Source organism: Pristiophorus japonicus, chromosome 19 (genome assembly GCF_044704955.1).
Source record: "Pristiophorus japonicus isolate sPriJap1 chromosome 19, sPriJap1.hap1, whole genome shotgun sequence".
NCBI lineage: Eukaryota > Metazoa > Chordata > Chondrichthyes > Pristiophoridae > Pristiophorus > Pristiophorus japonicus.
The window spans coordinates 75,335,561-75,347,863 of NC_091995.1; the positions used below are offsets into that span (position 1 = coordinate 75,335,561).

At 48.6% G+C, this 12,303-nt stretch overlaps 1 protein-coding gene across 1 annotated transcript in view; it reads left to right on the top strand.

Annotated features, from left to right (window-relative positions):
• The first annotated feature begins 936 nt into the window (after nucleotides 1-936).
• The window catches only part of LOC139229956 (transcription factor AP-4-like), a 60,660-nt gene continuing 49,293 nt past the window's right edge, over nucleotides 937-12,303 (top strand). The window contains exon 1 of the mRNA XM_070861633.1: nucleotides 937-1,123. Within this exon, the coding sequence (XP_070717734.1) occupies nucleotides 1,119-1,123 (5 nt within the window). The 5' untranslated portion in view covers nucleotides 937-1,118. The remainder of the gene's footprint in view (nucleotides 1,124-12,303) is intronic.

Sequence of the window (12,303 nt, forward strand, 5' to 3'; positions counted from 1 at the left end):
CCCACCCACCCCTTCCCGCACCGACTATCTGTCCCACCTGTGACAGGGACTGTGGTTCTTGTATTGGACTGTTCAGCCACCGAAGGACTCATTTTTAGAGAGGAAGCAAGTCTTCCTCGATTCCGAGGGACTGCCGATGATGATGGGCCGAGGTGGATACCTGTAGGTGTGGCATCGCTTCCCTTCTCTTGTTCAGACCGACCAACTCCCTCTGATATCGGGGTGACACTCTCATCGGTCACATTTTTTATTGAAAATATATACAAATGCTTAACTATTTAAATATAAATTTAAAAAAAATGTTTGTGACACCAAAACCTGCGGGACCTAAATCTGTGGCCAGCCAGTTTGTCTCCTCCTGCTTTTCCCTGGGCTATTGGGTAGCTTCTCAGCCTCATACACTGTCGGCCAGTTTGCACAGTCTGCCTGGTTCCCTGTCCTGTGCTCTCTCACAGGCAGCAGACATTTTGTGTGGAATCCCCTCTTCAGTGACATCACGAATGGGGGAGGAGGGATCTCCCGTGATTACACCGAAGAAAAGATTCTATACAAAATGTCTGCTGCCAGCCTGCCTCCAACCAGCGGGGAAACAGCAAGCGGGGGGGCCGGGGAGAGGGGGGAGAGAGGGGGAGGAAAACAGACGGATACTGACAGCGAGGGCGCAAAGACCCCTCTCTTTATAACACTTGGCATTCTGCGGCCAGTCAGGAAGATCAATTTGCTCTTTCAACAGTCGCAGTAATGAGTGCTGTACGGGCAAACAAATTCGAAGAGGAATATATATTTTGCAGGGAAAATAATGAGCACAAGGTGGCGCTGCCAGATAACAAGTGCGTTCCACAGGAACGTTTCTCTTTTACATATCACCTCATCCCTTTATCGAAACATACATACAGCGCCTTTATCATAGTGAGACGTCAATGTCCCCAAGGTGCTTCACAGGAGCGTTATCAAACAAAATCTCACACCGAGCCACATACAACAACAACTTGTATTGATATAGCGCCTTTAATGCTATGTGAAATGTCCCAAGGCGCTTCGCAGGAGTATGATGGGATAAAAACTTGACACCGAGCCACTTGAGTAGAAATGAGGGCAGGTGACCAAAAGCTTGGTCAATGAGGTAGGTGATAAGGAGCGTCTTAAAGGAGGAACGAGAGGTAGAGAGGTTTAGGCAGGGAGTTCCAGAGCTCAGGGCCTAGGCTATCATCATGGGGAGAGATTGTCCCGGAGGTGTGGCGAATGTTTATGGCGGAGGAGCGGCGCGAGATCGAGGCGGAGGTGCAGAGAATGAGGGTACGAGGCCCAGAAGAACTGAATATAAGAACATAAGAAATAGGAAAAGGAGTAGGCCATAAGGCCCCTCGAGCCTGCTCCGCCATTCAATAAGATCATGGCTGATCTGATCATGGGCTCGGCTCCACTTCCCCGCCCGCTCCCCATAACCCCTTATCCCCTTATCGTTTAAGAAACTGTCTATTGCTGTCTTAAATTTATTCAATGTCCCAGCTTCCACAGCTCTCTGAGGCAGCGAATTCCACAGATTCACAACCCTCTGAGAGAAGAAATTTCTCCTCATTTCAGTTTTAAATGGGCGGCCCCTTATTCTAAGATCATGCCCCCTAGTTCTAGTCACCCCCATCAATGGAAACATCCTCTCTGCATCCACCTTGTCAAGCCCCCTCATAATCTTATATGTTTCGATAAGATCACCTCTCATTCTTCTGAATTCCAATGATTTGAGGCCCAACCTACTCAACCTTTCCTCATAAGTCAACCCCCTCATCCCTGGGATCAACCGAGTGAACCGTCTCTGAACTGCCTCCACAGCAAGTATATCCTTTCATAAATATGGAAACTGAGGGCCCGGAGCAGCACAGGCCAGCCCACACTGAGATATGTGTGCACAGTGGGTCCGTGCAGCAGAGCAGGTCCCCAGTCATCCTGGTTTACCCTTGCCACTGAATAAAGGCCTAGCTCTGTCAAGCCCGTGTGATGGCTGGTGTGCAATGGTCACCACACATTAAGGCCCACAGAAGGCACGGCCACCGATAGTTGAGTGATTATAATCGGGCATTCTCAGGAGGGCAGAATTGGAGGAGCGCAGAGAGCTCGGGGGGAGTTGTGGAGCTGGAGGAGATTACAGAGATAGGGAGGGGGGCGAGGCCATGGAGGGATTTGAAAATAAGGATGAGAATTTTGAAATCAAGGCGTTGCTTAACCGGAAGCCAATGTAGGTCAGCGAGCACAGGGGGATGATGGGTGAACGGGTCTTGGTGCGAGTTAGGACAGGGGCAGCCGAGTTTTGGATCACCTCTAGTTTACGTGGGGTAGAGTATGGGAGGCCGGCCAGGAGTGCGTTGGAATAGTCAAGTCTAGAGGTAACAAAGGCATGGATGAGGGTTTCAGCAGCGGATGAGCTGAGGCAGGGGCGGAGACGGGTGATGTTACAGAGGTGGAAATAGGCGGTCTTAGTTATGCTGCGGATATGTGGTTGAAAGGTCATTTCAGGGTTAAATATGACACCCTGAGGTTATTTTATAAGGAGATATTAGGACCAATGTTACCTTGTAAGCTTGCACTCACAGGCTGTTCCCTGTAAAATACCCTCGTGTGGGGCCACTAACTTACAGGTACAGCTTACAAAAATAACATTTAAGAGCATTGATTGGGGAAGATGACCAAAAGCTCGGTCAAAGAGTTGGTTTTAAGGAGTGTATTAAAGGAGAAAAGAGAGGTAGAGAGGCGGGGAGGTTTAGGGAGGGAAAATAGAGTCAAGGAAAAATTGCTTTCTAATTAAATATTGAATAAAACAGCTAATTAACTACTTTGGAAACCTTCCCTATCTGCACAAGTTTTCCCTGAATAACCCCGGCATGAAAGTCATTAGCCTACAAAACTGGGTCCAAGTATGCCCAAGTGAAGGTAGCCCCTAGAGTCCTTGTGGAATCAGCTACCTACCTTTAAATTCTCTTTATTCAAAGATATGTTCTACTGTATCTTTTATATTCCAGAGCTTGGGGCCCAGGCAGCTGAAGGCACGGCCACCGATGGTGGGGCGATTATAATCAGGGATGCTCATGAGGGCAGTAACATCTCTCAATATTTCAAGCAGTGAGTTACGTTTTGCAGTCCAGCACCTTCTGTTACGTTTTGCATGAAACCGTCTTGGCAATATCTTCGAGTTCGCCGTTTGCTTTTGTTATTAGTCTCTCAGCTCTGGCCGTGAACCTTCAGAGATTGACGCCCGTTGATACTTGGGTCTTTCTCCCAATCAACAGCCTTAAGGGAAAGATTTGGGGGAAGAGCAGGTGAGTGGGACTAATTGCTAGCTTTTTGAAAGATCTGGCACAGGCACGATGGGCCGAACGGCCTTGGATCCTTTGCCTCCAGCTCTTACTGTAATCTATTGTTGTCTGAACGCACAAATCCCCCAACGCCCTTCGTCCATTGATCATCGACAGTGAAGGGCAATGGCCCTATCACCGAAGCCTGTGGGACTCCACCTGTGACCAATCTCCACACAGAACCATTAATAACAAACCTCTGCTTACGCTAACCCGACTAGTTCCTTATCCAACTCAAAACTTAACCCTGTACGACTGAGCAACACAGGAACAGGAGGAGGCCATTCAGCCTCTCAAGCCTGTTCTGCCATTCAGTGAGATCATGGCTGATCTATTGTGTGGCACCTGCTCAAAGCATATTCAATGTCAACCGGGCTCCACCAACCTAATAACTCCCTCGTCAAATCAACCAGCTTGTGAGAGGTGACCTTTTCCAGAGTCTCTCTGAACCCCTTCTCTGTTGAGGTAGCCATATTCATGCCTGTGATTCCCCATTTCTCATTTATTGTCCTGTTCGAATCACACGGCTGTGATGTCCCACACCATCATTCTGCTGCCTTTGTCGTTTTAGCTCAGCGCAGGCTACTGATTGGATGGGGGAAGGACAGCAGAGGGGGGGAGGGTTCCTGTAGAGTACCACAGCTGCCTGCTTGTTGAATGTGTCCGCTGTGCAGCATCAGAGGCAGTCCCTCGGAATCGAGGAAGACTTGCTTCCATTCTTAAAATGAGTCCTTAGGTGGCTGAACAGTCCAATACGAGAGCCACAGTCTCTGTCACAGGTGGGACAGATAGTCGTTGAGGGAAAGGGTGGGTGGGGGAGTCTGGTTTGCCGCACGCTCTTTCCGCAGCCTGCGCTTGATTTCTGCATGCTCTTGGCGATGAGACTCGAGGTGCTCAGCGCCCTCCCGGATGCTCTTCCTCCACTTAGGGCGGTCTTTTGCCAGGGACTCCCAGGTGGGCATGTTGCATTTTATCAGGGAGGCTTTGAGGGTGTCCCTGTAACATTTCCTCTGCCCACCTTTGGCTCGTTTGCCGTGAAGGAGTTCCAAATATAGCGCTTGCTTAGGGAGTCTCGTGTCTGGCATGCGGACAATGTGGCCCGCCCAGCGGAGCTGATCAAGTGTGGTCAGTGCTTCAATGCTGGGGATGTTGGCCTGGTTGAGGAGGATAATGTTGGTGCATCTGACCTCCCAGGGGATTTGTAGGATCTTGCGGAGACATCGTTGGTGGTATTTCTCCAGCGACTTGAGGTGTCCACTGCACATGGTCCATGTTTCCGAGCCATACAGGGGCACGGGTATTACTACAGTCCTGTAGACCATGAGCTTGGTGGTAGATTTGAGGGCCTAGTCTTTGAACACTCTTTTCCTCAGGCGGCCGAAGGCTGCACTGGCGCATTGGAGGCGGTGTTGAATCTCGTCATCAATGTCTGCTCTTGTTGATAAGAGACTCCCGAGGTATGGGAAATGGTCCGCGTTGTCCAGGGCCGTGCCATGGATCTTGATGACTGGGGGGCAGTGCTGTGCGGCGAGGACAGGCTGGTGGAGGACCTTTGTCTTACTGATGTTTAACCTAAGGCCCATGCTTTCATACGCCTCAGTAAATACATCGACTATGTCCTGGAGTTCAGCCTCTGTATGTGCGCAGACGCAGGCGTCATCCGCGTACTGTAGCTCGACGACAGAGATTGGGGTGGTCTTGTGTTCTGTACGCAATAAAGGTTCAAACTGAGTACTGTTTAACTAAGCAAGGTACAACCTTGGTTCTGCTTTATTTAGGCCCAAAGTGCCTGACTCTCAAAATGGCTGGCCTTTTATACCATGTGCGTGCTGCTCAGTGGCCTCCAGCAATGACGCCATCTGGTGGCTACAAACAGTATGTACAATTAAGACAATACCCCCCTCTGAGATCTCATCACAGTCTTTCACAGGTTGAGAAGGTCCGGAAGGCTCCCGGGTTGACCACCTCAGTTCGATTCTACCCTTGGGTGAATGTGCAGAGTCTGTTGTGGCTGGTGGCTGGATGACTGACTTGTTGGGGTGGCAGTGGCCATGTCAGGAATTGCAAGTCCATTTTTATTGAACGAGGCCGTGATGGAAATTCCGGGTTCACTGATGACTCTTGAGTCCTCTGAAGGCTGCTGGTAGGTTGGTTGGTCGTCGACTGTTTCTTCATCCGACTGTTCTGGCTCATCTGTGGGCCTCAGCTTGGTCTGATCCATGTGTTTCCTGCAAGTTTGTCCATTCTTGAGCTTAATAATGAATACTCTGTTGCCCTCCTTGGCCATGACCGTATCAGCGATCAATTTGGGACCCTGACCATAATTCAACACATATACAGGATCATCAACCGAAATCTCGCGTGACACAGTTGCGCGATCATGGTAGTCTTGTTGACTTTGTCTTTTTTATTCAACGTGATTATTTAAATCCGGGTGTACCAGAGATAGCTTGGTCTTAAGACCTCTTTTCATCATGAGTTCAGCAGGCGAGACCCCTGTGAGTGTGTGGAGTCTTGTCCTGTAACTCAGCAGTATGCAAGACAAGCAGGTCTGCAGTGACCCCTGGGTTACTCTCCTCATGCTTTGCTTGCCCATTGGATGCAGGCTTGAATGGTGCTGACCTTATATGTTTTATGCCACAAAATCCTGAACCTCCTGACTGGTGAAGCACGACCCATTGTCGCTCACCACTATGTCAGGCAGACCATGTGACACGAACATGACATTGAGATTCTCTATGGTTGCCGTGGACGTACTGGAAGACATGATTATGCATTCTATCCACTTCGAATAAGAATCCACCACCACTAAAAACATCTTGCCCAGGAAGGGACCTGCAAAATCTACATGGATCCTGGACCAAGGTTTGGATGGCCATGACCACAGACTCGGCGACGATTCCGCTGGTGCTTTGCTGAGCTGCATGCAGGTGTTGCACTGATGCACGCATGCTTCCAGCTCAGAATCAATTCCTGGCCACCATACGTGGGACCTGGCGATGGCCTTCATCATCACTATACCAGATTGAGTGCTGTGTAACTCACGCACAAACTTCTCTCTCCCTTTCTTGGGCATTATAACGCAATTGCCCCACAATATGCAATCTGCTTGAATAGACAGTTCGTCCTTGTGACGAATGCACAGTTTGGCCTCCTCGCTCATTTGCTTAGGTATGGCAGCCCAATCCCCTTTGAGGATGCAACCCTTTACCACCGATAATATCGGGTCCTGGCTGGTCCGGGTCTTAACTTGTTGAGCCATGACAGGGGTTCCTTCTCTCTCAAAAGCATCCATAACTAACATTAGATCTGCCGGTTGTGGCGTTTCCACCTCCGGTGTGGACGACGGCAACCGGCTCAAAGCATCGGCACAATTCTCTGTGCCAGGTCTGTGGTGAATGACAATCAGAGGCAGATAATGTCAGCGCCCACCTTTGGATGCTGGATGAAGCGTTGGTATTGATACCTTTGCTCTCGGAAAACAATGAAATGAGCGGCTTGTGATCAGTCTCTAATTCGTACCTCAGACCGAACAGGTATTGATGCACCTTTTTAACACCATGCACACACGCTAAAGCTTCTTTTTCTACCATGCTGTAGGCTCTTTCCACTTTAGACAAACTTTTGGATGCATACGCGACAGGTTGAAGTTTCCCCGACTCATTGGCTTGTTGGAATACGCAACCAATTCCATATGACGATGCATCACAGGCCAAAACTAAACGTTTACATGGGTCATAATGTACCAGCAACTTGTTCGAGCGAAGCAGATTGGTGGCTTTCTCGAAAACTCTGTCTTGCGATGTGCCCCACACCCAGTTGTCGCCTTTTCTCAATAACATGTGCAGTGGTTCTAGTAAGATGCTCAAATTAGGTAGGAAGTTACCAAAGTAGTTGAGTAGACCCAGGAACGAACGCAGCTCCATCACATTCTGCGGCTTGGGTGCATTCTTGATGACCTTGGTTTTCACGTCAGTAGGTCTGATGCCATCAGCGGCGATTTTCCTCCCGAGGAATTCGACCTCCGGTGCCATGAAGACGCACGTCGAGCGTTTCAGTCTGAGTCCCACTCTATCCAAACGCAATCGAACCTCTTCCAGGTTGTTCAGATGTTCCTTGGAATCACTACCAGTGATCAGGATGTCATCTTGGAACACGACAGTTCTGGGAACAGACTTCAGTAGACTTTCCATATTCCTCTGGAATATTGCTGCAGCCGAGCGAATTTCAAAAGGGCACCTGTGGTAAATAAACAGTCCTTTTTTGCGTGTTAATGCACATAAGTCTCTTCGACATCTCGACCAACTCCTGTGTCATGTAGGCGGACGTCAATTCCAGTTTTGTGAACAACTTCCCTCCGGCTAGTGCCGCAAACAAGTCATCGGCCTTCGGTAACGGGTACTGATCTTGTTTCGAAACCCTGTTGATCGTAGCCTTGTAGTCGCCACAGATTCTGACTGTGCCATCACTTTTCAGCACAGGAACAAGGGGGCTGGCCCATTCATTAAATTCAACCGGTGATATGATCCCTTCACGCTGGAGTCTGTCCAGTTCAATTTCGACCTTCTCCCTCATCATATACGGCACCGCCCGAGCTTTATGATGGATGGGTCTTGCATCTGAGTCTACGTGGATCTGCACCTTGGCTCCCGTAAAGTTGCCGATATCCGGTTCGAACAGCGAGGGGAACTTGCTCAATACTTGGGTACATGTATCTTCCTCCGACGACAACGCCTTTATGTCGTTCCAGTCGCATCTGATTTTCTCCAACCAGCTCCTGCCGAGCAGCACTGGGCCATTGCCTGGAACAATCCACAGCGGTAACTCGTGAACCACACTGTTATATGACATGTTAATTTGTGCACTGCCAATCACCTTTATCAGTTCTTTGGTGTACATGCACAGCTTGGCTTTAATGGGGCTCAGCCTGGGCCTCACAGTCTTAATATCCCACTGCTTATAAAATGCCCTCTCGTTCATGATCGATTGATTCGCCCTTGTGTTCAGTTCCATCGATACCGGTATTTAAACTTCACATTAATCAAAATTGGTTTATTCTTGGTTACTAGGGGACTGAGGGTCTAGCGAGAAGGGGGAACTGAGGGAAATCCTTATTAGTCGGGAAATTGTGTTAGGGAAATTGAAGTGACTGAAGGCCGATAAATCCCCAGCGCCTGATAGTCTGCATCCCAGAGTACTTAAGGAAGTGGCTCTAGAAATAGTGGATGCATTGGTGGTCATTTTCCAAAATTCCATGGACTCTGGATCAGTTCCTATGGATTGGAGGGTAGCTAATGTAACCCCACTTTTTAAAAAAGGAGAGGGAGAGAAAACAGGGAATTATAGACCGGTCAGCCTGACATCAATAGTGGGGAAAATGCTGGAATCAATTATTAAAGATGTAATAGCAGCGAATTTGGAAAGCAGTGACAGGATCGGTCCAAGTCAGCAAGAATTTATGAAAGGGAAATCATGCTTGACAAATCTTCCAGAATTTTTTGAGGATGTAACTAGTAGAGTGGATAAGGGAGAACCAGTGGATGTGATGTATTTGGACTTTCAAAAGGCTTTTGACAAGGTCCCACACAAGAGATTAGTGTGCAAAATTAAGGCACATGGTATTGGGGGTAATGTATTGACGTGGATAGAGAACTGGTTGGCAGACAGGAAGCAAAGAGTGGGAATAAACGGGTCCTTTTCAGAATGGCAGGCAGTGACTAGTGGGGTGCCGCAGGGTTCAGTGCTGGGACCCCAGCTATTTACAATATACATTAATGATTTAGACGAAGGAATTGAATGTAATATCTCCAAGTTTGCAGATGACACTAAGCTGGGTGGCAGTATGAGCTGTGAGGAGGACTTGGACAGGTTAGGTGCGTGGACAAATACATGGCAGATGCAGTATAATGTGGATAAGTGTGAGGGTATCCACTTTGGTTGCAAAAACAGGAAGGTAGATTATTATCTGAATGGTGACAGATTAGTAAAAGGGGAGGTGCAACGAGACCTGGGTGTCATGGTACATCAGTCATTGAAGGTAGGCATGCAGGTACAGCAGGCAGTAAAGAAGGCAAATGGCATGCTGGCCTTCATAGCGAGGGGATTTGAGTATAGGAGCAGGGAGGTCTTACTGCAGTTGTACAGGGCATTGGTGAGACCTCACCTTGAGTATTGTGTGCAGTTTTGGTCTCCTAATCTTAGGAAGGACATTCTTGCTATTGAAGGAGTGCAGCGAAGGTTCACCAGACTGATACCCGGGATGGCAGGACTGACATTTGAAGAAAGACTGGATCGACTTGGTTTATATTCACTGGAATTAGAAGAATAAGAGGGAATCTCATAGAAACATTTAAAATTCTGACGGGATTGGACAGGTTAGATGCAGGAAGAATGTTCCCGATGTTGGGGAAATCCAGAACTGGGGGTCACAGTCTAAGGATAAGGGGTAAGCCATATAGGACCGAGATGAGGAGAAACTTCTTCACTCAGAGAATTGTGAACCTGTGGAATTCTCTACCGCAGAAAGTTGTTGAGGCCAGTTCGTTAGATATATTCAAAAGGGAGTTAGATGTGGACCTTACGGCTAAAGGAATCATGGGATATGGAGAGAAAGCAGGAATGGGATACTGAAGTTGCATGATCAGCCATGATCATATTAAATGGTGGTGCAGGCTCGAAGGGCCGAATGTCCTATTCCTGCACCTACTTTCTATGTTTCTATTTTACTATGTTTCTATGAAAGAGTACATTCCATACACTTCCTCCTCTGGCATCTCGGATTGCGTGTCCGGATCCGCGCTAGTCTGACTCTCATCCTCCACGTGGTGTGTCGCAGCTCGCTTGCGACACTCTCAGACAGCCTTTGTAACTATATTGCTTAAATCGGCACTGCTGGTGCCGATGATTTCCCCACAACGCCAACACGGAGAAGTCGGATACATTGCCGCTGGCGGACTTTGGGCAGCCACAGGCTTCGCGAACGTAGCCGGATAGGCCCTGCCGTGTGCCGCTCTACAGCACTTGCCGGGGTTCGGTTCCTCACCGCTATTTGCTTTAGACTCCTGTCCGTCGTCATACAATGATTGAGCGATCTGGATGGCCCTTTCTAAATCCAACTCCTCCACCGCCAGAAGTTTGCGCAGGATCACCTCGTGGTTGATACCGATAACGAAGAAGTCCCGCAGCATGTCTGCCAACACCGTCCCGAACTCGCACGGTCCCACTAGACGTCTCAGGTCGGCAACGAATTCCGCCGCGGTCTGGCCCTCCGATCGAACGTGTGTATAAAACCCGTATCTCGAGATGATGATGCCGTTGTCTGGCTTGAGGCGCTCCCGTACCAATGTACACAACTCCTCGTACGTTTTCTCTGTTGGATCACTCGGCATGAGTAGATTCTTTATCAGACCGTAGATCTTTGAACCGCACACAGTGAGGAACACGGCCCCGCGCCGATCTGCATCGTCGACCCCCTTCATTTTGTTGGCCACGAAGTACCGGTTCAAACGGCTCACAAAGTCTGCCCAATCTTCGCCCTCCACGAATCGCTCTAAAAATCCAATCGTGCTCATTTTGCAAACAAAGATTCTTGTATTCTCGTCGTCAAATGTTATGTAGGCAATAAAGGTTCAAACTAAGTACTGTTTAACTAAGCAAGGTACAACCTTGCTTCTGCTTTATTACAGCTCAAAGTGCCTGACTCTCAAAATGGCTGGCCTTTTATACCTGAGCAACACCATGTGCGCGCTGCTCAGAGGCCTCCAACAATAACGCCATCTGGTGGCTACAAACAGAATGTACATACATGACATCTTGGACCTGGCCTGGAGCCAGCGAAAGTTGACTAGGTTCCCATTGGTTCTTTAGTTGAGTTCCACTCCAACAGGGAGCTTGTTGACTGTGCTTTAAAATAATAGGGGAGTCAAAAGTAATGAGGACAGAATATCGAAACAACAAGGCAGCGGAAGTAACAGGAAAATATGGAATAACCCAGATAAATGATTAACATTTGCTGGCAATTGTATTCCTTTAACCAGTGCTGTCCAATCGAGGTTGGTAACTAGCCGCAGGTGTTGCAGTGGTTCGGGGAGGAGAGGCTCAGCCAGCGTCCTGTGTGCCTTCATGTCGCTCGTCTCCCTGTCCCTTCCTCCCCCAACACTGCTCACTCACCTCAGGCCTGGGGGTGGTAAGTGCAGAGTTTGGCTGTGAAACGTTACCTTAGAAGTAACTAATTGTGTGTAAAGCACGTTTGAGATATTTTGATTGAAAAGACGTTGTATACAAATGCACTCGTCGTTATTCCCTCGTCTTCTTTCATTGGAAAAGTACAAATGTCAGGGAAACAGTACCTTATCCCGGTTTGATCAATATCCACAGCTGAAGGCCCTCGGGGAGTATGGAACAACAAGTTCCAACAAGAACGTGGCCTCCCACGTTTTACCTCCTATAAACTTCAGGTCATCCTAAACTCGGCTGCCTGTGTCCTAACTCGCACCAAGTCCCGCTCACCCATCACCCTGTTATGGCTTTAAATGCTCTGATAATGACTCCACAAAGGCAATGTGTTGTACTTGAACTGTAGTGACCTTAGATCTTTTATGATAACTCAAGAGTGAGGATCACACCTGGTGGCCTGCCTTTTATACTAGGCCAGGCACACCTGTACCGGTAACCTGCAAGTCTCCCAATGCGGTGCCCTCTGGTGGCACACCTTGTGATAGTACCAACAGTAGCCATGTAGGATACATAACATCACTCTCCCCCAAGCCTTTAGTGTAAATCGCCTCTGCATTGACTGTGCTCTGGTATTTCTCCAGCGATTTGAGGTGTCTACTGTATATGGTCCATGCCCCTGAGCCATACAGGAGGTTTACCAGGCTGATATCAGGGATGAGGGACTTCAGTGACATGGAGAGTCTGGAGAAGCTGGAGTTGTTCTCCTTGGAGCAGAGAAGGT